This window comes from Tamandua tetradactyla, chromosome 7 (genome assembly GCF_023851605.1).
Source record: "Tamandua tetradactyla isolate mTamTet1 chromosome 7, mTamTet1.pri, whole genome shotgun sequence".
Taxonomy (NCBI): Eukaryota; Metazoa; Chordata; class Mammalia; order Pilosa; family Myrmecophagidae; genus Tamandua; species Tamandua tetradactyla.
In genome coordinates, this window is record NC_135333.1 from 99,945,039 (window position 1) to 99,971,474 (window position 26,436).

Below are 26,436 nucleotides of genomic sequence, written 5' to 3' on the forward strand. Positions count from 1 at the left end.
AAGTGCAAAGAAACCCGCAAAATTAATTTTAATAGTGTATTTTATATATACCAATACATCTAAAATATTATTCTAATGGGTAATTAATATAAAAGTGCTCAGTGGTCATGTGTGGTTGTACCATCTTGGACAGTGCAGGTCTATAATGTGGTGTGTGGCAGGTGTTTTAAGACTCATAATAAATTATATTCCTTTGAATAATAAATCCCTCATCCAGTTTAAATGTTTTTATGTTTAATGGAAGCAGAAGTGATCATTTTATGTAATGAAATTCAAGTCTTTTAAACAAGGATACTACCATCAATGAGACATTTTATCATAGCTGAGATAGGTTGGGAATAAAGACTAAAAATATTATTTTAAATCGTGACAGTTTTGAACGTTATGATATTTACCTTCATCATAGAGAAAACATGACTGATGACCTTCAACGTAATCATTGCATTTTAACAGCACATGCCAAGAAGCAAAGTGGTCTTGCACAGAAGCATTATGTCCTGGGAGATGTAAGGTGGAAGGAAGTTCAATTACCACCTTTGATGGTGTCAAATACAACCATCCTGGAGACTGTCACTTCTTGGCCGTCCATGTATGTAATAGCTCAGAGCACTTGAGCAAACTGACATAGGCAACAAACTTTTTCTCGAACAATTTAAAACACAATCCTCACTTAGAATTGCTCCAATTCTGGTTATTCCTTTTAGTAACTGTTTTCAGTCACATATTGACACTGACAACTAGTATCACCTGATTCCTTGGAAAATCTTTGCCAAAAATTCAAAGAAAACCCTTCTTCATTAGTAATTTGCTAAATACACTGGAAAATGATTTCATTCTTCTACTTTTCTTTGCATGTGTTCACTTGTGCTTCAAGCTAAACAGTCTTTTACATACCATGAAACATTTTATTCCTTCATCATTACTACTTTAAATTGATTTTTAATTCTCATGTAATATTGACGGTATGAAAGACATTATATTCATACTAAAATTCTTATCAGTACTAAAATGTTTAAGCAATCTGAATATTTTAAAAAACTTCATTCTGTTTTATAGCTAGTGGCTTTAGTTAGCATAAGAATAAGAAATTTTATCTCATCTTCCTGATAAGAACAAAGATGAGCAAAATGAATGAATCCTAATGTGAGAAATGTGAGTCAATGTCCAGAAAACTGCAAAATGTAGTTGCTGTTACTAAAAGTCAGTTTTTTTTTAAATAAACCTGATTGAATACCAATTTGTTCTATCTTTCCTTCTTTTTACCTTCCTTTTTTAATCTATGAGGATAAAGAATGGGGGGAATGAGAGGGAGATATGCCTAACCATTTGGAATGTTTGCTTCTCATAGGTTAGGGAATTCTGGACTTTAAATGAGAACTGGAAGTGAGAGTTTAACATGACTTATACTATGATTGTATAAGTTGAATTTAAATAGAGATTGTGGATTGTTCTGAGAATTAACAAGTTATGATACCCCACATTTCTATTCATCACCACAATGCAGCACAGTCCCCTTTGAAGTGAAGACAAAAAATAAAGATAGAAAAAAAATGAGGACTGTGAAAATCCATTACACCTTAAACTATGTAAATATAGCTACATGAGAAATTTGGACCAACTACTTAAGTTCTTGGCAGATACTGAGACTGTACCACGAACCCCGAGCCACGTTTCCTTTTTCAGAGCAGACTGTATGTAGGAATTATGCATATTTAAAAACTCAGAATTTGTTGTGAAAGATTCATATAGTAAGAGCTTATGATACATAATATTTTATATACCTTATAACAAAATGCATATTTTTTAAAACAGGATGAAGACTGGTCTATTAGTGTTGAGCTTCGTCCATGTCCACAGGGTCAAACAGGAACGTGTTTGAATAGTGTTACACTTCTCTTGAATTCTGTAAGTAGTCAGCTTCCTAAATTTATAATAAAATATGATCAATTAGTTCTCAAATTCAAAATTTTTGAATTGAAGAATAAGGCTATGCTCTGTAAATTGAAAGCATAAACAGTACTGCACAGAAAATTGACAGAATTTTTGGAAGAGATGAACAGATCCAAGGATCTTTAAGTAAATCAGAATTAATATAGACATAAGATTAATAGGCTAAATCATTAATCTCTATGGATCATTTAAGAAAGCAGTGTGATTTGTTTAGAATTTCATGTAGTGGGAATCCACAGAATAAGTTGATACCACCTAAAGGATAAGAAAGGACAGTTAACTTGGTTTTGACACTTCAAACTGTTTTGACCTTTGAAAACCCAATTTTACTTCTTGGGTCTTAATTTAGTTTCCTCATTTTACAAATTGGAGATGATGATTCCTTTACAACCTACCACATAGTATTGCTATTAGAAACAATGTGGCACAAAGCATGAGAAATGCTCCAAAAATCTTCTATATTTTATACATATATATCTATATATATGTATATACACATATATTAATTGGATCAAATTAGACATGCTTTATGGCACCAAGCTGCCTTAAATCAATTACTATAATAAAGGAATATGAACTAATGATATGTTTTAAATATTAGTCTGTTTCAGTTGACAAATATATATTCAATAGAGATGGCACAGTCACAAATGACAAGATTAGAAATCAAGGTAACTACTACCCAGGTAAGTTTAAGAGCATTTAAAAGTAAGTGTAAGATGCATTCATTCATTTTTTGAACAGATATCAAATGTTTCTGTTTGTCAGATATTAAAATATTTTATGAAACTAAAAACATTTAAGATGTTAATTATTATTAACTAATGTTAATAATTATTTCAACAGAAATACAGATCTTCAATGCATCCTCATCATACCTTCAAGTAGAAACATACTTTCATGTAAAAATGCAAATACAAATTCATCCTGTGATGCAATTATATATTTCCATGCCACCAAACCAATTCACGGACACCATAGGTAAGACCTCTGGATATATTTATTTTTTATTCTCAAGACTCTAATGTGACTGATATTTGTTGTAATGTCAGACTATCTCTCTATTAATGACACTAAACCATGAAGTGTTTTGACTTAATCTTTCCTTCCACATTGTAGTCAAAGAATTACAATTTGCTTTTCATAGTAAAGGCAGCTTTGTTTGTTACAAAATGTATTCCCAAAAGGTTTTCATAATATAAATATTTTGAAGTTTTTTAAATTAAGACTTTAATTCTGTAAGATTTGATAGTATGCTATTTGCCATTTTGCCAGTGTGCATTATGAAGGCTTTGACCTGTAGAAGAATAAATGGAAAAATTATAGCTATAAATCTTCTGAAAATCATGTTTCAAATACAAGCTACATTATTACTTGCCTTTCTGACAGGTTACATAGTATATCTTTCACTGAGGTTTTTCTATTACAGAAATAAGCTCTTACATACTGCCATGGCATGTAGAATGAAGGAAAGCAAGGGATTATGGCAAGCCCACAAAGACCTATTAATTTATAGCTGATCCAAACCTTGGTAATACACTTTCACTTGAGAGAATGACTTATTTATACATAGGGGAAAAATGTAACTCATGGGTCAAGAAGTCCAGGTCAGAAAGGGAATATAACCCTTAATTTGAGTTAACTCTTTACACCAAAACAAGGAAAATGTGCATGCTTCCTAATTATAAGCATGCTTCCTACTATTGTTGAAGGAGGTTAAGTTACAGTGTACAGGAAAAACTTAGTATCCATGGCAAATGGTATGTCTGTACTCTTGGAATTTGAATGAATGCTATTAATCTGAAGTGTCATACAACTTTGTTTATATGTATGAAAAGAACTAAGACATATTGTCAAACGGCTGCTCTAGGTTCTCAAAGAACTGAATGTGACGTGAGGTTATGAATCCGAAACATTGAGTAGGTGAGATACTGAACTCTGTTCTCTGCTATCGTACAGGACTCTGTGGGTCCTACAACAACAAAGCAGAGGATGATTTCACATCAAGTCAGAATATTCTGGAGAAGACCTCTCAGGCATTTGCTAATTCTTGGCAAATGACGCCTTGTCCTAATGGAAACCCACCTTCGTGCATCAGTATAGAGAAAGGTAACATCAACCGAACATCAAATTCTGTAATTAAATATTTGGTGTCAGGAATTACATACTTATGCTGATAATTTTAGTGTATCAGATAATACTAGTTTGTGCTTTTCGTACTGTCCCAGTTTTAGAGGACACAACTCAGAAGGAGTCTGCTGGCTGAGTGTACTCCTAGAATGGGAAAGGGTATTTATTTCTTACCCTAAAACTGATAAAACACATCTTTGATTAGAAAGTAATCTTAGTAATCTTTTTATATACTCACTCATTTCTGCCTCATACATTTTCCCCAGAGATATAGAACCATAGAGCTAGACATTAGAAATCATCTGACCCTTTAATCCTGCTCCCTTAATTTAGTTGTAGAAATGACCCTTGATAAAAATAGAGAGACTCACCCAAATGGTTGCATCCACTTAATGACAGAGCTGAAGCTGGCTCCAGATCTCCTAGCCCCTGTTTGGTATATAACAGTTATACCAACCCACAGATATAGATCTTATTAATAAAACTTTACACTTATATGATGTGTCCTGACTTACCAAAGACTTTGAAAAGTGTGAATGCCATTTACTCTCACGAGAACTCAGGAGGGGTATTGGTGAAGGTTGTTATCCCCATTAACGTGGATGTTGATAACGAGGCCCACAGGGTGTTCTTAATAGGGGTGAGGGATAAAGTAAGAATTCAAGTATTTTGAGTTCAAGTCTTTGCTTTGATTGCTCCCCTAGTATTGTTGATTTAAATGAATGCTTTATTTTATGTTACTTATTATACATACATAGATAAGGAAGGAATGCCATGGAAACTAAATTAAAATACATTATGTTACTTGCTAATTAGTTCTTTGTAAATTACTTCATGTATTTGAAACAGTCTGATCAGCTTACAATAATATTTTTAAATTACTATAGCAAGTACTTTGAAAGTTTCATCTATTTATTTTGATTTAAAAAAATGAGTTGATAGAAGCCTTAGTGAAAACAAAATAATATGTATTTCAGGGTTTAATTATGATGGTATGTTGCTGTTGGGGTGTTGTGACAAAAATGCGATTAGCATGAGAGTAGGCAAAAAGACTGGTCATCTCATAAGAAACTAAGGCAATTCATGTCAAGTAGATTATGTGCCAGAATTTTTGAGTGATAGATAAATTAGATGAATTAAATTTGCTTCTCAGTATTTTATATTTAACTTGATAAAACAAAATCAGAAGAATTAAACAGTTAATTAAGTTAAACTGTTTAGAATGTTTTCATAAAAGTGGTAATACCTGGTAGTATTTAGTCAAAACTTTAGAGATAATTAGCCTCAGTTAGTTTAATAGAGTTAACTTCTTTTATTGTTTTCTGATGATGTCAACTTTTTAAAACCAAACACAGAGAGGTTTTGAGAATTTAGCAGTGTTTGTCCTCAGTCATGGTCATCATCTTTAAGCATTTGCAAATCTGCTTGCTACTCAGGGTGCTATTTTTATTATTTATAAACCAACTAGATATCAATTCAGCACCTGTCAACAAAATGAAATTCAGTGTATTTGAATTGCTGACGCTGATTGTCCTAATGTATGACCTTCATAAACACCTGTGTAGGCTTCCAGGGGAAGGACAACAAAACAAAACACACATGCACTTCTGGAGGCTTCATTTAACGACTTGTCATAATTAGGCATTAATAAAGATTTAAAGTTAAAAGGCCCCTAAGGAGTAATCTGGCCCACTTATTCCCATTTTTACATAGAAATTAAATTTCAGATAAAAGTCCAAAAGCTAGTGAAGATTTTGCCTCTTAGTGTAAACTGGTTTTGATTGTACCATGCTACTGTTGAACACAGTACCTAAGAAATGCTTTTATTATAGTGAAATACTTCTAAAAACACCATTATTGTAATAAATGAAAGCAGAGCTCTCTTATAAATGTTCGCTTTTTCCTTTAATTAAAATATGAGCCTACTGATACTAACTTGGGGCACATTAATTTTCTTCCAGAAAAGTACGCTGAAAGCTACTGTGCAGTTCTTCTTGATCCAAGTGGGCCTTTTGCTTCTTGCCATCCTGTCGTGGACCCTAAATACTATCTTGAGGTATGTGAGAGCCTAACGTTTAACAGCTCTTTTCTGAGAAATACTTTGTATGATATCAACAGTAATGTGAGGCATTAACAATTTTTCAATTAACAACCATTGCCAATAGACTAAGGTAAACGTTTACATTAATTTATTCAATTGTTAGATATACTAACAAAAAATAATGGTAAGTGGTACTGGAAAATAGCCCCAAATGAGAAAATTTTTGAGTAATTTTCTCTCTATAGATTTTCTAAATTTTTTGACAGCCTGGTTGATCATTGATATCCTATTCTGCAGGTTTTAGCAAAAAAATTCGCAAAAACTTTAAAGACAAAGTTTCAGGGTGGATGAGTGGTTATTAACGGAATTGTCAAACTCAGTTTACTTGCTCTTCTAAATATCTCCAGAATGCAATATAAATGTTTCTTATTTTAAAGGAATGCAAAAAATACAAACTCAGTTTACTTGCTCTTCTAAATATCTCCAGAATGCAATATAAATGTTTCTTATTTTAAAGGAATGCAAAAAATATACTTGCACTTGCGAAAAAAGTAAACATTGCCTGTGTACAATGTTAGGCAACTATGTGAAAGCATGTGCTGAAAAGGAAACATACCTAGAGGGATGGAGAACTGGACTATGTGGTAAGCAGGATAAAAGTTTTAGATAATTCTACTTCTTTCTCAATATTACTGTAGTCTTTTGTGGGGGTGTGTGTGTAGTTTAGTACATTGATTTACAAATCTGTGTTGGGGCTTTCAAAGATGATTTTCTAGTTACGTTTTTTTTTTTAATATCCTGAAACAATCCTTGCATTTTTACCTCTTGATATAAAGCTTTCAAATATTTAAAAGTACAGGACTGAAACTTAAGCAGTGTTCTGACCGCCAATGCATTTTTAAATGCTCTTCTTATATTAATACCTTATTTTGAGAAAAACAAATTATGGGCTCAACTATCATATTATAAAATCCTGCTTTGCTTTAAAAATGTTTAATGCTTTGGTTTGAAGATTGCTTCAGGAATATACTTCATTAACAAACAAACAAACAAAAGTCGTGGGACTTTGTAGAAATATATCACTTGTAGCTCATTTATAACACCTCATATCCCATATTCAATCAACAGGTTCTGACGCATGAACCTCCAAAATCCTCTCTCAAATCCATTTACATGTCTCCATGTCCACTGTCACTCACCTAATAGATAAATTTAACAGGTAGATAAAACAGGTAACATTCCTGTCTGTATGCATATTCACAATTTTTATTCTCTGTACCAACAGAACACCCTTGTCCAAATGGCCTAGTTTTCAAGTACAACGTAAAAGCATGCAATAGTTCTTGCCGATCATTGTCAGAAAGAGATAGGAGCTGTGATGTAGAAGATGTTCCAGTTGATGGATGCACATGCCCTGATGGGATGTACTATAATAACGAAGGAAACTGTGTTCAGGAATCTCAGTGTGACTGCTATCTCAATGACGAGGTCATACAACCAGGCAAACGCATTGATATTGACAACAATGAATGGTACGGAGACTGCATATATAAGTCTATTTATACCTATATACATATATATACTTGTTAAGACACTGAAATCAAGGGACTGTGTCTTTTTCAGAGGAATAGTCTTTTGCCAATACGAAGCCTTCTTTGGTCCTCTCCTATTTTTCACATTTTATGTCTAATTAAGGTTAGTTACTGTCTCCACTAACCTGAAGTGTTCCCTGCATCTTAACAGTTGTAATAACTGATTTATCTCACTCTGGTTTAGTTTAAATATTAGCAGGAAAATATTCTGCCAGCTCCTATATGCAGGCATTTCAAAATGATTTCATATTCAGACAGTGCTCTCTAGTTGTCTCTCTTAATTGGCACCTACTGTGTGCCAGGCCTTGGGCTGAATGCTGGAGTTCCAAAGATGAGTGAATGTTTTCTTGGACTCAGAGGTTAAGCAAGTACTGATTATTATAATGAATATTTGTATATCATAATATGGCAGCAGAAAAGGCTAGCCTACAGCTGAAGAGATGAAGGACAACTTTACACAGGAGATCAGCATTTGAATTGTCCTATGGGATGAATTTTATCTTTTTCTAGAAAACAATGGGATATAGAAGGGGATTTTCAATAGAGTAACCAGAATGTTCTAATGTATGAAATGCATAAAAAAGCACTGCATATATAGGTTGGCTAGAAATGTAGGTGGTGGCCAGGCAATTCTCAAGTAGCATCTGAAGAACTGAAGAACTGTCCCTATTTTGTAATGACTGAGGAGGCTTTCTGCAGTTTAGGGTAAAGCAATTTGTCCATATATTTAATCCCATAGACAGAACTAGGGATTCTTGACAATATAACAGCAAAGATGAAGTAGCCTCTCCAAAAATCTTTGGATGTGCTTTTGTTTTTCATAATTCCATGAAACTGTCATTCAGCAGTGGATGATTTTACTTGGCCTTTTAAAAGGAAAGCATAGATAATAATCCCTTTCCATCAAAGAGCACAAAACATCTTGTTGGAGTGTGACAATGATAATTTTATCTTTCTCTGTAGATACTGGGGAATCAATAGATAAAATTTTTAATGAAACATAGGCTAGCACCTCCAAATTATGGTTCCATTCATCCCTTTCCTAATTCAGACCCCCACCAGCTCTTACAGGCTTTCTCGGTAATTTTCTTGGCTACACTTTCCACTGTCTGTCTCCTGCACTGCTGCTAGAATGGCTAAACTAAAGTGGTATTCTGTCTGTGCTACTTCCCTGCTCAGAAATTTTAATGACTGACAGTTGACTGAAGAATAAAGACAAACCAGCACGTCATTTAAGATTATTCATAATCTGGACCCAGCCTACTTTACTTTTCCCTATCCTGCCACCTACCTCCCATTCAAACAGGGTTCCTTAGAGTCATTGGAACATCCCTTGTTCTTTCCTGCTGCTGCAGTCTTGCATTTTATCAGCAGTATCTTCCTCCCTGTTGAGTCTTACTCCTTCAAGATCCAACTTTACTTTCCACAGAATTTTCTCTGATGACCATAGAAACCTGCTTGTACATCCCTAAAATGCTTATCAGGCCATATCTTATAATTTGGTACCATGTCTCATTCATCTAACTATTCGTGCTAAAAAACAGCTGGCCTATGAATAAGGAGTTAAAGTCATAGTAACTGTTATTAGAAACTGTTCTTGAAATTTGATATTTAAATGTATCATTTCCTTGTGTTTCCAGTGTCTGTCAGGATGGAGCTCTTCTTTGCAAGATTCCCATTGATTTAACCTTACGTAAGTGTCAAAATCATGACCCAAGCTTAAAACATCTGCTTTAGATAAAACAAACATCTCAAGAGTCCTTAATTAACAACAACTTCCTTCATCCTACAGAAAACTGTACAGGAGGAGCTGAATATGTAGACTGCAGTGATCCCAAGGCACAGAGAAGAGCTGACCAGACATGTAGCACTCGGAACATACCTAATTTTGATGTAAGTAACATGATGGCATTAGAGTTTAGTTCGCAAAAAATTTTAAGTGTTTCAAGGCATAGGGAACTGAAAGGTCAATGAAAAAATTAGATCATTTTATTAACTGTATGTTATTTTGACTTATCAAATGTTGACTGCAAATATAACTTGGTATTTTTATGTACTGTAAATAAATTCTGATGAAATGACATGATTATAGCCTCATGGTATATACTTATATTGATTCCTGTAGGACGACTTGTCTTGCAAACGTGGATGTTACTGTCCGGTAGGAATGGTTCGGAATTCTCAAGGGAATTGTGTGTTACCTGATGACTGCCCATGCTCTTTTGGTGGACGAGAATATGATGAAGGAAGTGTCACCTCAGTTGGCTGCAATGAATGGTGCATATTAAAGGATTAATATTTTATTTTGGGGGGATATTATACAATGTGCAGTCGGCTCTCATTTCCATGGGAAAGAATGAGTCGTACTTTGGGATATTTGAAAAATTAATGGTAAAGTGGTAGTTAGAAAAAAGTTGTTATTCTTTTAAAACATAAAATGTATATAGGATAACATATATTGAACATCATACAACATATTGAAGACAGCTATAAAATACATATCAATATGAAACATTATCATGTAATTCTTTACAAAAACAGTATGATTGTACACAACATGGCACAGTATAATTAATACGAATCTATCATTTTTTCTTCTTTTAGTATTTGCACAAAAGGTTCTTGGGACTGTACACAAAATGAATGCCAGACCACATGCCACATCTATGGGGAAGGTCATGTTCAAACTTTTGATGGAAAAAGTTACACCTTTGATGGTCTCTGCCAGTATTCATTTCTTGAGGTAACTATGTGTGCTTTACCCCAATTTTCCTCTACTTCTTTCTTATTTTCATTTATAGATGAGCTCTGGAGAAGTTTATTCTTGAAGTTGAGATTTTCCAAAATTCAATTATGTTTCTAGAAGGCAGTAAAATGTAGCTTGATATAATGCTGATTCTGGAGGCTGTCAGCCTGGATTTCAATCCTGACTTTTACGGATGACCAGCTGTGTGACTTTGGGCCTACTCCTTAACCTTTCTGTGTTTCAGTTTCTGTATCTATAAAAAGGAGATAATAGTCTCTACTTGACACCAAATTAGAGGAACCTTTGGAACATATTCTCAGTGCTCATTATTGGATATTATTATTATTCTAACAACTGTGCTATTAGCAACAAAGATGATTAACATTTTATGAGTGCTTATGGTGCCAAATGATTTATATAATTTATCACTTTTAATCATTACAACAGTGCAAAGCAGATATTATTATTCCCATGATGCAGATGAAGAGCTGAGAGTTAGAGAGGTCAGACAGCGTAAGCTGGGACATGGACAATGCCATGTTCAAACCTAGATCTGATTCCAGAATTCATGTTTGTTGCATTAAAAATAAGCTGCCGCCTAAGTAACACCTGACGGGAGAAGTTTGTTTTGTTTTTATAGATTAGCTTTAATTGACTGTGAAGTTTCATATAAATCACTGAGGGGGGGGGGTGGGGAAACAATACCTTCCTTTAGCTAATTTCAAAGCCTAGAAATAAATCTATGATTACAAACATTTATAATTTAAATACTTATAATCTATGGTGTAATTCCAAACTCTTGTAAAAGTAATAGCAAAAGGGAAGAGTCAAATAAAGTTAATTACATTGGACAAAATTTCCCTGCCCATGAATGTAGCTAAACTATTATTTTTTTGAAATTCCATAATCCAGAATATGGCAATTTATTGAATTTAAGATGTCAAACACTAAGAAATATTTGTTTGATACAAATATTACAGTTGAGTCCATGATATTCAAAAACTAACATTATACTTAAATTTTTAAGGATTATTGTGGCCGTGAAAATGGTACGTTCCGTATTTTAACTGAAAGTGTCCCTTGCTGCGAAGATGGGCTTACATGCTCCAGAAAAGTCATAGTTGCTTTTAAGGTATAGTACACTTTTTTTTTATTTACTTTTTTTCTCAGATTATAAGCAGCCAAATAAAAACTGATCTTATTTCAAGACTATCTTTTAATACACAGGACAAGAATGTTGTCCTGCAAGACGGTAAAGTAACAACAGTCAAACCTGCAGAAAATAAGGAATGTGAACTGGATGTGAACACACACTCCGTACATACCATTGGTCTATACTTGATTCTGAAATTTAAAAATGGAATAACCTTGATTTGGGACAAAAATACAAGAGTCTCCGTTATATTGGATCCAAGCTGGAACGTATGTATATCGTTGATAAATGATTAATGGGGAAACAAAGTCATTACCTTACTGAAAATTAGAGACAGGGTCTCTTAGGTGTAGAGTAGGAGGATGGTGAGAATGAGAAGCCCTCCACCTCTCTTCAAACTTACCACAAACCGTGAAATTTAATAAGAAATGTAGAGTTCGGTAAAAAAATATGTGCAGTAGACCTGAGACATTCTACTTTCAATATATTTGGTTACTAGAGATTATCGCATTATATGATTTGGAGGTAGTTGGCATGTATAAAATGAAATGTATTCCTTGAGCAAATATTCTAAGAACCTAGCAGTCTACTCAGATATAACCTGAAGCCAGCTAATGCGATTATTTTTTTAATTTTTAAGACATTTATCTTGATTCTAGATCATTTTATGAAATAGGATACATCAGATTAAATGGAAGTAGACTCTTATCTACTGATTCTGGTTTCCTTCCACACTTTGGATTTTAAATAGTCTCATGACGCAATATACTTAACCACTATTTTAATATATATACCCATTTATATCTACATATGCTACTTATACAACACTTTTTTTTTTTTTAATTTCCTTTTCTAACTGATTTAGGGCAAAGTGTGTGGTCTTTGTGGAAATAACAATGGCGATCTCAAAGATGATTTCACAACAAGGTACTCATCACTGGCTGCTGGAGCACTGGAATTTGGAAATAGTTGGAAAACAAGTCAAGAATGTTCAGACACAGAAAAGCAAACTTTCCCATGTGACTCAAACCCATACTGCAAAGCCTGGGCTGTGCGGAAATGTGAGATCATCAGGGACAGCACCTTCAGAGACTGCCACAACAAGGTAACCCTACTCTGAAAGCGATTGCTTGCCCAGGCTTTCCTCCCAGAGACTCATATGCTGTGCTTTGCTTAGGTTGACCCCACTGCTTACTATGATGCATGTATTGAAGAAGCCTGTGCATGTGATATGGAAGGGAAGTACCTTGGATTCTGCACTGCTGTGGCTATGTACGCAGAGGCATGTAGTGCAGTTGGAGTCTGTGTCCCATGGAGAAAACCAAATCTTTGTCGTAAGTGAAGTCCCAATGTTGGTGCTATTGTTCTAAAAAGTAATTAGATAGAATTGTTTTATTAGACCATCAATATTCCTTTTGTATTTTCTATAAAACACGTTATTGCACTTAGAAAGATTTTAAAACATGTTAGAGTATTTATTTACAATGGAAAAACTACCTATTTTTAAAAATATAGCACCTGCAACAGACCTTTGAGTTCAATTTTCATTTTCAATGTTCTTATGCTGATTGAGAGAAAAACTGAATGATGATAGAAAATACCTCTTACACATACTTCAGTGAACAAGGAACCAGTTACTTCAATGGACAATGAATGAGTTATTTATGTTGGTATATTTACATATCCCTAAACATTTACCTTCTATATATATACATTATATCTTCTTGAAAACTTTTATAGAGCCCTATTTAAGATTAAGTATAAATTGACTATAAACTGAATCTTTATATATATGGAATGTGATAAACAATACAAATTAGTCAACTCTTTTCCTTCTAAAGGAATGTTTTATGAGAGCAAATACCACATGTGAAATATATTGAAATAATATGCACAGCATTATACCAAACTGACACCTTTAATTATCCCATTTGGGAACCTATAATTAACATATATTAATGAAGCCTAATTTTTCCAGAGATTTATTTTTCCAGTTTAAGCTTGAACATTAAAATAATGAATTTAGACTATGACCTAAACTATCTTAAAATGGGAAAATTAATGTTTATCTTTCTACTTCAGACCAACATTAGTTGTGAGATGTTAAGGGAAAATGCTATTTTGAACGACATGCTTCCTTTTTCCTTTATTTTTTGTGAACTGTTTTGGCTCATATGGCAATTTAGATAAAGCCATGTAATTTATCAAGGCAAGGGGAATAGAATTTATGTCTGTTTATTATTAATATCATTGAAAATCATTTTTTAAAAGTCTACTTTGGAAAATTGTCATAAAATGAACAGAAGTAATTGGATATAATTCATTTATAGCTGTCTACTGTGATTATTACAATGACCCTGGAGAATACAGCTGGCATTATGAACCCTGTGGTACAGTGACTGCAAAAACATGCAAAGATCAGGTCCTTGGACACAAATTCTCTGCACTTTTAGAAGGTAACACATATTTTAATAATATCCACGAAGTAGTACAAATGATAGTTTTTTAAACTAGGGACTATTTAATCAGTTTCTCCCAAATCTGTTTCTTACATTATTGTAATTTGATGAATGACACTTTACATTTACCATGACATTTATATTTCTGCATTAGAAACATTTTCTTTAGACATAAAATCTCTGTTTAATAGAAGTAAAGAGAGAGAATGAGAGTGGAAGAGAGCAAAGGAGACAGAAAAGCGATCCTATTGCCAAACTTTTTACCGTTCATTAATCAGTGTAGTTTACAAGAATGCAGTTTCAGCAAGCAAAATTTAATAAAATCTCTCTTAAATATAAAGCTCAATTTACTGCATTTCAAACTGTTTAAACTGCACATTTTTCTTAGCATTATATATTCTAGAAGAGAACAAAATAAGTTCCAAGTAAACAAGATGATGCGCAAACTTTCCAAAAGTTGTATCTTTTGTTAAATCTTATTTAGCATCTTTTCAGCCTATTTTATTATGACTTCCATGTCTTCATTTACCCTTGCAAAAACAGATATTTAGAATTGACATTAACATTACAAGACAGCATTTACAAAAGCTTGTATTATTTTTAACATCACTTCTGGCATTAACAAGAAAATCATTTTTAAAAAAAACTTTAAAAATATTTTAGAAAAAAAACTTTAATCAGTCCAAATTTGTGAGCTCTTATGTTGATATTTTAATACAAAAGGATCTGAACCCTGTTCGTTTCTATATTTTTCATTATAAGTGTGAAGTCATCTTGCTATTGTCTGCATATGGAATCACTGAAGTAACTTTACAAATACATAATATAGTATGATGAGTAAAATAGAAATGAACTGCTTGTAATTTTTACATACAGGTTGTTATGCTAAATGCCCGGACAGTGCTCCTTATCTGGATGAGAACACCATGAAATGTGTCAGTTTATCTGAATGCAGCTGCTTCCATAATAATGAAGTCATATCAGCAGGGGAGATTATTGAAGATAATTGTGGAAGAGCATGGTAAATTCTCTACTAACTTTCCAATAAGAAATTATGTCCCTTGCACTTTCATTTAGAACTAAATCTCTCTTATCATCTATCTGCTTATCATCCATCTGTCCATTCATCTATCAACTATCTCTATCTATCTATCTGTCTGTCTGTCTATCTCTATACATTAACCAAATCATTTCTAAATGAGGTGAGCTTTATGTTCAGTTTTATCTCAATTATGTTTGTTACTTTATATTTTCAGAAGTCCATATCAACAAATGGTTTGCTGATATACTTAATAATGCAGAAAATGCCACTAGAGTATTAAGCTAAAAAAATTTAATCTATAAATATAAGATCATGTTTACAGGCTCTCAGGTAATCACATGGAAAGAAATAGATGAGGTTATATTAGAGAAGCATGACCATTAAGAAAAGCAATGTTTGAAACTGAAAATATATGAACTAAGCTTGCAGCTTGATTGCAAACTATTCCATGAGGCCTCAGTGAAATTATTAAGACAAATTACCCACATAAAAAGACAATCTGAATTGGTAGCATGCTGTTAGGGAAAAAGTATTTACTGTTATCTTTTGTTTGGTTCTGAGTTGATTTTCACTGTTAAATTTGTTTTTTATTTGTGAAATGTATATCATTTGGAATGAGAATTTCAATGTCTTTCTTGTTTTTTATTTGATTTTCAGCTATTGCAGTGCAGGGGAGTTGAAGTGTAATGGTGAGTCATTATATTTCCTACTGACAGATTTAGGGAAGATGAGATAAAGGGTTTGGGATCTTTTCATCAACACCAGAGAAGTTACTTAATGTTTTAGTTTGTCCCTTAGTGGAATGGGACAGTCTCATCCTAATGTCATCATGTAGGGTCACTCTTCTAAACCAATGCTGGCAAGACAGTCTCAATGACAGGCAGATAGAGCAATGGCTTATACGCGTGAGAGGCTCTTTTACCCAAGGGTGCCCTGGCCCAGGTGTAGTTTCTGGGAATTAAGGGAATGAGGAATCGGTCAACATATTTAATGAAGACATGGAGAAGAATGTGAGGATCAACATAGAAATAATTGAATAATTGAAGAATTGTGGGAGACATATCTTTAAAATCTTTAAAACTTCAGTAGGCTTCAAAAGAATTCATGGGCTTTACAGGCCACAGTAGCTCAGCAGGCAGAGTTCTTCCCTGCCATGCTGGAGACCTGGGTTTGATTCCCGTTGCCTGCCCATGCAAAACAAACAAAATACACATGGGCTGCTTCTATTTTTTTTTGTCTTAGAAATTACAAGTAGAAAAATATAAAAAAGAGACAGATAACTCATAGATAATGAGATTTAGAACTTTTCCCAAGATTTTTTCATTCCTGACAATAATATTAATTTGATTATTTCAGAAAACAGTTCTCCAAATTCAACATTTACAGGTAAAGTCATTGCTATGTTTTAAATGTGTATTTGTGTTTTCTTTTTTGTTAATAATTCTCTACAGCTTCAAATAACATCTGTGCCACTGAACGAAACGCTGGTAAACATATAAATGCAAAATTTAAAAATGGAAATGAACAGTTACTACAAAAATGTTAAAATATTATTCCATTATATTCCTATGAATTGGGTTAGGAATATGATCAGAAGATATAACAGATATTATATGCTTATGTGTTAAATATCATCATGCAAATTGACATTTTTAAACAATAATTGGAATAAGTGGAATAAGAGAAAAAGAAACAGTCTCCTGTGAAGTAAATATTTTTAAATCATGATCACATTGAGTGATGTTTGGAAAACAAAGAAATAAAAATAGTTAATTCATTGTTCTTAAATTATGTATTTTTTAAGCCATAAAGTCTTTTTAGTAATGTCCATTCAAGAGTCCTGGGTAAAATGCAGTTTAAGTTTAGTTTGGGGATATTTAATTTCCTGGCAAAAATGGCATACTTTGAGTTGCCTCAGTACACTTAAAATATCCCTGTCTTGCATGATTCAAAGGAGGAATTTTATTTCCTTTTAGTTATTTGGAGGTGGAGTCAATTAAGAGAGAGTACAGTAGACTGAAAGCCTTAGGTCTTGAAAATGTATTTCAAGTTTTGTTACTTTCAGTAGAATGCTATTTATATTTTATTTATTATTGGTCATTATATGAGGTAAATTACCGTACGTCAGGGTTCTAAACCTTTCTTCTTGGTTCATAAATAGCATTTATAAAATTCCTTTGAGATTTTGGTTAAGTGGTAATAACAAAATAATTGGTTATTTTTGGTGGGTATATTATAAATATAAAATTTATATATATATATATGGTATTAACATTAATATATGGTAATAATATGGTATTATTTTTATTGATTTAAATGGAAAATTTTGTCACTTCACCTTTGCATGCAATTTCAGAAATTTTAATTTTAGTTCATAGCAACTATATCTTGAGCAAAATTTACCAGCAGAAATTACTCAAGTAATTTATTTTCACAAATATTGTCTTCCCTACACAGCTTCTACTACAAGAGCTACTTCAGTATTAAGCACCAAAACAGGTAAAAAAAAAAAAAATGCTTGAATTTTTCAGCTTCCAAACTAACAGCAAACTGAATTTGCAGTTCAGCCATAATGGCCCTTTTCCAAATCTGTTATTTTCCATGTATTCATAAATGTCAATGCCACATAGCAGGCTCTATATTTAGTTGTAATACGAATGAAGAACAGCTTCTTACACAAAGGTTATTGTCTTAAAAAGAAAATTCTGCATACAACTGATTTGGAAAAAGTGGCTATATAACATTTTATGTTAAATTCTTTGAAAAGAATTTACAGTTTTGTCTTTTACTAACACTAAGAAATTTTTAACTTTAATTGGTGATCTGTAATTAAAGCAGTGGCCAGCAGAGTGTAAAATTTATTAAAATATATAAATAATCATCTGAATGTAAACCGCTTCTAATTCTGAACAAAGTATATATCAACTAAAAATATTCAAATAAAGATTAAAAAACAAGAGTAATATTTTCAGATATTAATATAGCTATAATAATGTTAATATAGCCAAGAGGACACTTCATTTTGAATATGTATTGCCTCCCCAAGAACCATCTGTAATAGACTGAATGTTTGCCTTCTTAGACTTTAGGACTTATTACACCTAGAAATTTTTGTTACAGTCCCAGAGTTCTAAGTTTAATTTCATTTTAGATAATATATTAGTGTTTATGACTTGAAGCAATATTATTGGTGAGGTAATTTAGTTTAACCAAAGCTTTTCTACTTTTATTTTCTGCTTTATCTTAAAATAAATCAATTTGGTATAAAAACTTGTTATTCTAGTCAAGAGACAACTTTTTGCCACTAACTTGTACTTGGATCAAGTACTTTTGATTAATTACTGAACAACATTGTCCTCTGGATCAAGTCCTTTTCCCTGGCTGCTAGTTTTTTGTTGTTGTTGTAGTGGTGGGGGGTTTTATCGATAACTTGAAAGGATTAGACAAGTTATTGTAAAGTATCTTTCCATAATTCAAAAGCCCTTTCTGAGATGGCTTGAAAGCATTCCTGCCAGGTAAAATGAGAAATGACTACATTCCCTGAAGAGGTATTAGTGATGATTTATTTGACTTTACACTCAAATGGTAATCTTGTACAGAAGTTGAGACATGATTATTAAACTTTTAGTTGAAATAAACAGCAGAGGAGCAAAGTATACTTTTGAGGAATTTACAAAAAACATTAAAGAAAGCCTAAATGTACAAGGAAGCAATATGAAAAATTTAACATTTATCCCATACTTAATACATCTATTTTCTTTTCTATACAGTAAATACATTCAAAGGGCTAAAATACTCTGAGGAATGCCTAAACAACAAAAATTCATAATGTTGAAATTATCATTGCAATACATATATTATTTTTGGAAGAAAAAATATACAAGTATGTTTTTTTAGTTTTTGACTGACAAATCTTGGCACACAGCTAATATTTACTGAATACTATTCTATGTATTTTACACATATTACATCATTTGATGGAAAAACACTATTATATGGGAACCATTATTTTCCACATTTACAAACAAGGAACTGAGAAACACTAAAAGATCAAGGTGTCCAAGATTTACTTGGTAATAAATGGCAGAGAGAGGATTAAAATTCAGGACATCTTTTTTTTTATGCCCAAATCATAATACCTCTGTATTTAGATGTTTAAGAGAATCAAATTGTATTTAATTTAAGCCAGTTATTGAAGTAGCATAATTGCAAGCCAACTCAAATTGGGACTTGTGTTAAAGTTATAATTTATTTAATAAATGCTTCTTAAAACAAACAAAAAACCCCAGCTCGTTGAATATATGTGGTGCTGATTTATATAATTAAAAATGGGCTTCTATTACATAACAATATGATATATTAAATGCATTTTTTCCTTTTCTCAAAAAGTTAAACTTTCAGAATGTTACATAGGTTATACATAAATGTTATTTGTTTATTTAATATGCTTATCCTAAAATGGCATCAGCCACAGAAAGAAATTAATTGCATCAGGATATTATTGAGAAGCAGCTTATCATAGTGGGTGTAGAACCAGGAAAATAAGAATTTAAATCTCTTCTGTTTTACTTACTAGCTACTTAATAGTTAAATCCATCAAACAGCCTAAGCATTAGTTTCCTCATCTGTTAACAGGGAAAAATAATAATATCTACATAACAGATTTGAGAAAGGAGATGGTACAGCTTAGCATAACACATAGTAAGTATTCTATAAAATCAGCTTTATTATAATAAGTATTTGTTTTATAAGAATAATTCATTATATAGGTGAACTTCGATTTTTAAAAAGAGAGCTTCATATTTTTCAGTAATTAATCAGAAACATATTGCTTCCAGAATTAAAGACAATTCATGGAGTTTTGAATTTTCACAAAAGTAAAATATTTTAGAAAGGTTATAAAATTTACAAGTTTGTTGTACCAAGTTTGTTGTTCCTAAGGGGAATAGTTATGGATGATTCTTAAATATCACTTACTTTTAGAAGCAGCACAGACAACTACACCTTCAACTGGAGAAATGAGGACAACTGGAGAAGCAGCTTCCGAACCAGGAAGAACCCGTTCATCAAGTCGAAGAACACGGACTGCACGACGAAGGCCTACAACAACACAGGTCAGTGAGTCATCATCTGGAGAATCAGAGTCCACTGAAACGTCATTAGAAGGAACAATGCCTCCAGGACAATCACCGGGAGGTGTAGGAACCACGGCACCATCATCTGCAGGAACAGGGACGACTGGAACAGCTGCTGAAAGTGCAATGCCAGGTGGAACGTCCCCCGTGGATGTCAGAGCACTGCCCACTTCAGCCAGTGCAGCAGGGACAACTGGACCACTAGCTGGAGTTGCAGCTGAAGGAAGTAGCACCCCTGCTCTATCTGGTGTAGAAACGGAGACAAGTGGAATACCAGCTGAAGCAGCAGGGACAGCTAGACCATCAGATGGAGAACCAAGGACAACTGGACCTTTAGCTGCTGAGCCGGGGAGAACCCGTTCATCAAGTCGAAGAACACGGACTGCACGACAAAGGCCTGCAACAACACAGGTCAGTGAATCGTCATCTGGAGAATCAGAGTCCACTGAAACGTCATTAGAAGGAACAATGCCTCCAGGACAATCACCGGGAGGTATAGGAACCACGGCACCATCATCTGCAGGAACAGGGAAGACTGGAACACCTGCTGAAAGTGCAATGCCAGGTGGAACGTCCCCAGTGGATGCTGGAGCACTGCCCACTTCAGCTGGTGCAGCAGGGACAACTGGACCATCAGCTAAAGAGATAGGGCCAACTGGAGCTGCAGCTGGAGGAAGTAGCACACCTGTTCCATCTGGTGTAGAAACAGGGACAAGTGAAACACTGGCTGAAACAGCAGGGACAACTAGACCATCAGATGGAGAACTGAAGGCAACCGGACCTTCAGCTGCAGAGCCAGGTAGAACTCGTGCATCAAGTCGAAGAACATGGACTGCACGAAGACGAATTGGAATGATAGTGTTCAGTGAATCATCATCTGGAGAATCAGAGTCCACTGAAACATCATTAGATGGAACCTTGCCTCCAGAACAATCAGTGGGAGGTATAGGAACCACAGCACCATCTTCTGCAGGAACAGGGACGACTGGAACAGCTGCTGAAAGTGCAATGCCAAGTGGAACATCACCTGCCGACTTTGGTGCACAGCCCACTTCAGCCAGTGCAGCAGAGACAACTGGACTGTCAGCTGGAGAGATACGGCCAATTGGAGCTGCTGGAGGAGGAAGTAGCACGTCCACTCCATCCAATGTAGAATCACAGACAAGCGGAGTGCTGGCTGAAGCAGCAGGGTCGACAACACCATCACAGGAAGAACTGAGGACAACTGGACCTTCAGCTGCTGAGCTTAGGAGAACAGGTTCATCAAGGCGAAGAACATGGACTGCACGAAGGCGAACTGTAACGACAGTGCCCAGTGAATCATCATCTGGAGAATCAGAGTCCACTGAAGCATCATCAGAAGAAACAAGCCCTCAAGGACAATCAGCAGGAGGTGTAGGAACCACAGCACCATCATCTGCAGGAACAGGGAAGACTGGAACACCTGCTGAAAGTGCAATGCCAAGTGGAACATCCCCTGCAGATACTGGTGCAGTGCCCACTTCAGCTGGTCCAGCAGGGACAACTGGACCATCAGCTGGAGAGATAGGGCCAAATGGAGCAGTTGGAGGAGGAAGTAGCACACCCACTCCATCCGGTATAGAATCAGGGACAAATGGAATGCTGGCTGAAGCAGCAGGGTCGACAAGACCATCACAGGAAGAATTGAGGACAACTGGACCTTCAGCTGCTGAGCGGGGGAGAACAGGTTCATCAAGGCGAAGAACATGGACTGCACGAAGACGAACTGTAACGACAGTGTCCAGTGAATCATCATCTGGAGAATCAGAGTCCACTGAAACATCAGTGGATGGAACCCTGCCTCCAGCACAATCAGCAGAAGGTGTAGGAACCAAGACACCATCATCTGCAGGAGAAATAGGGGTAACTGGAGCTGCAGATGGAGGAAGTAGTACCCCTACTCCATCCGCTGCAGAAATGGGAACAAGCGGGACCCTGGCTGAAGCAGAAGGGGGAACAAGACCACCAGATGGAGAACTGAGGACCACTAGACCTTCAGATCTTGAGCCAGAGAAAACCCGTTCATCAAAGCGAAGAACATGGACTGCACGAAGAAGGCCTGGAACAACAGTATCCAGTGAATCATCCTCTGGAGAATCAGAGTCCACTGAAACATCAGTGGATGGAACCCTGCCTCCTGCACAATCAGCTGGAGGTAAAGCAACCACAATACCGTCATCTCCAGGAACAGGGACAACTGGAACTGCTGTTGAAAGTGCAGTGCCAGGTGGAACATCCCCTGCTGAATTCGGGGCACTGCCCACTCCGGCCGGTGCTGCAGAGACAACTGGACCTTCTGCTGGAGAGACAGGACCAACTGAAGTGGTATCTGTAGGAAGAAGCACACCTGCTCCATCTGGTGTAGAAACAGGGACAGTTGGAACACCAGCTGAAGCAGAACCAGAAGGTTCCGAGACAACTGGAACCGCTGTTGAAAGTGCAGTGCCAGGTGGAACATCCCCTGCTGAAGTCGGGGCACTGCCCACTTCAGCTGGTGCTGCAGAAACCACTGGACCCTCAGCTGGTGAGACAGGACCAACTGAAGCCCCATCTGTAGGAAGAAGCACAACTGGTCCATCTGGTGTAGAAACTGGGACAAGTGGAACACCAGCTGAAGCAGCAGGGACAACTGGTACATCAGATGGAGGACGTAGGACAACTGGACCTATAGATGCTGAGCTGGGAAGAACAGGTTCATCTAGGCGAAGAACATGGACTGCACGAAGAAGACCTGGAACAGCAGTATCCAGTGAATCATCCTCTGGAGAATCAGAGTCCACTGAAACATCAGTGGATGGAACCCTGCCTCCAGCACAATCAGCAGGAGGTAAAGCAACCACGGCACCATCATCTCCAGGAACAGGGACAACTGGAACCGCTGTTGAAAGTGCAGTGCCAGGTGTAACATCCCCTGCTGAAGTTGGGGCACTGCCCACTACAGCTGGTGATGTAGAAACAACTGTATCCTCAGCTGGAGACACAGGACCAACTGAAGCCCAATCTGTAGGAAGTAGCACACCTGCTCCATCGGATGTAGAAACGGGGACAAGCAGAACACCAGCTGAAGCAGCAGGGACAACTGGACCATCAGGTGGAGAAATTAGGACAGTGGGACCTACTGCTGCTGAGCCCATGAGAACTCGTCCATCAAGTCGAAGGACTTCCAGTGCGTTAGGAAGAACTGGCACTACATTGTCCAGTGAATCATCCTCTGGAGAATCAGAGTCCACTGAAACATCAGTGGATGGAACCTTGCCTCCAGGACAATCAGCAGTAGGTAAAGCAACCACGGAAACATCATCTCCAGGAACAGGGACTACTGGAACTACTGTTGAAAGTGCAGTGCCAGGTGGAACATCCCCTGATGAGGTCGGGGCACTGGACACTTCAGCTGCTGCTGCAGAAACAACTGGACCCTCAGCTGAAGAGACTGGACCAACTGAAGCGGTATCTGTAGGAAGTACAACAACTGGTCCATCTCGTGTAGAAACCGGGACAAGTGGAACACCAGCTGAAGCAGCAGAGACAACTGGTAAATCAGACGGAGGATTTAGGACAAAGGGACCTACAGATGCTGAGCTGAGGAGAACAGGTTCATCTAGGCGAAGAACATGGACTGCACGAAGAAGACCTGGAACAACAGTATCCAGTGAATCATCCTCTGGAGAATCAGAGTCCACTGAAACATCAGTGGATGGAACCCTGCCTCCAGAACAATCAGGAGGAGGTAAAGCAACCACGGCACCATCATCTCCAACATCAGGGACAACTGGAACGACTGTTGAAACTGCAGTGCCAGGTGGAACATCCCCTGCTGAAGTCGGGGCACTGCCCACTTCAGCTGGTGCTGCAGAAACCACTGGAAGCTCAGCGGGAGAGACAGGACCAACTGAAGCCCCATCTGTAGGAAGAAGCACAACTGCTCCCTCAGGTATAGAAACAGGGACAAGTGGAACACCAGCTGAAGCAGCAGGGACAACTGGACCATCAGGTGGAGAACTTAGGACCACTGGACGTTCAGCTGCTGAGCCGGGGAAAACAGGTTCATCTAGGCGAAGAACATGGACAGCACGAAGAAGACCTGGAACTACACTGTCGAGTGAATCATCCTCTGGAGAATCAGAGTCCACTGAAACATCAGTGGATGGAACCCTGCCTCCAGCACAATCAGCAGAAGGTAAAGCAACCACGGCACCGTCATCTCCAGGAACAGGGACTACTGGAACTGCTGTTGAAAGTGCAGTGCCAGGTGGAACATCCCCCGCTGAAGTCGGGGCACTGCCCACTTCGGCCAGTGCTGCAGAGACAACTGAACGTTCTGCGGGAGAGACAGGACCAACTGTGGCGGCATCGGGAGGAAGGAGCACACCTGCTCCATCTGGTGTAGAAACAGAGACAGTCGGAACACCAGCTGAAGCAGCAGGGACAACTGGGCCATCAGGTGTAGAACTTAGGACCACTGGAACTTCAGCTGCTGAGCCGGGGAGAAAAGGTTCATCTAGGCGAAGAACATGGACTGCACGAAGAAGACCTGGAACTACACTGTCGAGTGAATCATCCTCTGGAGAATCAGAGTCCACTGAAACATCAGTGGATGGAACCCTGCCTCCAGTACAAACAGCAGGAGGTAAAGCAACCATGGCACCATCATCTCCAGGAATAGGGACTACTGGAAATGCTGTTGAAAGTGCAGTGCCAGGTGGAACATCCCCCGCTGAATTCGGGGCACTGCCCACTTCGGCCAGTGCTGCAGAGACAACTGGACCTTCTGCTGGAGAGACAGGACCAACTGAAGCGGCAACTGGAGGAGGAAGCACACCTGCTCCATCTGGTGTAGAAACAGGGACCGTCAGAACACCAGCTGAAGCAGAACCAAAAGGTTCCGAGACAACTGGAACCACTGTTGAAAGTGCAGTGCCAGGAGCAACATCCCCTGCTGAAGTCGGGGCACTGCCCACTTCAGCTGGTGCTGAAGAAACGACTGGACCCTCAGCTGGAGAGACAGGACCAACTGAAGCCCCATCTGTAGGAAGCAGCACACCTGCTCCCTCGGGTGTAGAAACGGGGATAAGCGGAACACCACCTGAAGCAGCAGGGACAACTGGACCATCAGGTGGAGAACTTAGGACAGCGGGGCCTACTGCTGCTGAGCCCGTGAGAACTCGTCAATCAAGTCGAAGGACTTCCAGTGCGTTAGGAAGAACAGGAACTACATTGTCCAGTGAATCATCCTCCGGAGAATCAGAGTCCACTGAAACATCAGTGGATGGAACCCTGCCTCCAGCACAATCAGCAGGAGGTAAAGCAACGACGGCACCATCATCTCCAGGAACAGGGACAACTGGAACTGCTGTTGAAAGTGCAGTGCCAGGTGGAACATCCCCTGCTGAATTCGGGGCACTGCCCACTTCAGCCAGCGCTGCAGAGACAACTGGACCTTCTGCTGGAGAGACAGGACCAACTGACGCGGCAACTGGAGGAGGAAGCACACCTGCTCCATCTGGTGTAGAAACAGGGACCGTCGGAACACCAGCTGAAGCAGAACCAGAAGGTTCCAAGACAACTGGAACCGCTGTTGAAAGTGCAGTGCCAGGTGGAACATCCCCTGCTGAAGTCGGGGCACTGCCCACTTCGGCCGGCGCTGCAGAGACAACTGGACCTTCTGCTGGAGAGACTGGACCAACTGAAGCGTCATCTGTAGGCAGGAGCACACCTGCTCCATCTGGTGTAGCAACAGGGACAGTCGGAACACCAGCTGAAGCAGAACCAGAAGGTTCCGAGACAACTGGAACCACTGTTGAAAGTGCAGTGCCAGGTGCAACATCCCCTGCTGAAGTCGGGGCACTGCCCACTTCAGCTGGTGCTGCAGAAACCACTGGACCCTCAGCTGGAGAGACAGGACCAACTGAAGCCCCATCTGTAGGAAGCAGCACACCTGCTCCCTCGGGTGTAGACACGGGGACAAGCGGAACACCACCTGAAGCAGCAGGGACAACTGGACCATCAGGTGGAGAACTTAGGACAGCGGGGCCTACTGCTGCTGAGCCCGTGAGAACTCGTCAATCAAGTCGAAGGACTTCCAGTGCGTTAGGAAGAACAGGAACTACATTGTCCAGTGAATCATCCTCCGGAGAATCAGAGTCCACTGAAACATCAGTGGATGGAAC

General features: G+C 37.5%; 1 protein-coding gene across 32 annotated transcripts in view; it reads left to right on the plus strand.

Annotated features, from left to right (window-relative positions):
- Positions 1-26,436, plus strand: part of MUC19 (mucin 19, oligomeric) — a 137,753-nt gene that overhangs the window by 85,546 nt on the left and 25,771 nt on the right. For all 32 annotated transcript variants that reach the window (XM_077170533.1, XM_077170561.1, XM_077170552.1 and 29 more), the window contains 22 exons: positions 454-589; positions 1,813-1,905; positions 2,552-2,636; positions 2,797-2,931; positions 3,910-4,059; positions 6,042-6,136; positions 6,639-6,765; positions 7,407-7,653; positions 9,354-9,406; positions 9,506-9,606; positions 9,839-9,990; positions 10,318-10,456; positions 11,487-11,591; positions 11,687-11,881; positions 12,478-12,717; positions 12,790-12,946; positions 13,943-14,068; positions 14,948-15,092; positions 15,771-15,802; positions 16,470-16,499; positions 17,571-17,612; positions 20,097-25,982. In XM_077170533.1, the coding sequence (XP_077026648.1) occupies positions 454-589; positions 1,813-1,905; positions 2,552-2,636; positions 2,797-2,931; positions 3,910-4,059; positions 6,042-6,136; positions 6,639-6,765; positions 7,407-7,653; positions 9,354-9,406; positions 9,506-9,606; positions 9,839-9,990; positions 10,318-10,456; positions 11,487-11,591; positions 11,687-11,881; positions 12,478-12,717; positions 12,790-12,946; positions 13,943-14,068; positions 14,948-15,092; positions 15,771-15,802; positions 16,470-16,499; positions 17,571-17,612; positions 20,097-25,982 (8,471 nt within the window). The remainder of the gene's footprint in view (positions 1-453; positions 590-1,812; positions 1,906-2,551; positions 2,637-2,796; positions 2,932-3,909; positions 4,060-6,041; positions 6,137-6,638; positions 6,766-7,406; positions 7,654-9,353; positions 9,407-9,505; positions 9,607-9,838; positions 9,991-10,317; positions 10,457-11,486; positions 11,592-11,686; positions 11,882-12,477; positions 12,718-12,789; positions 12,947-13,942; positions 14,069-14,947; positions 15,093-15,770; positions 15,803-16,469; positions 16,500-17,570; positions 17,613-20,096; positions 25,983-26,436) is intronic.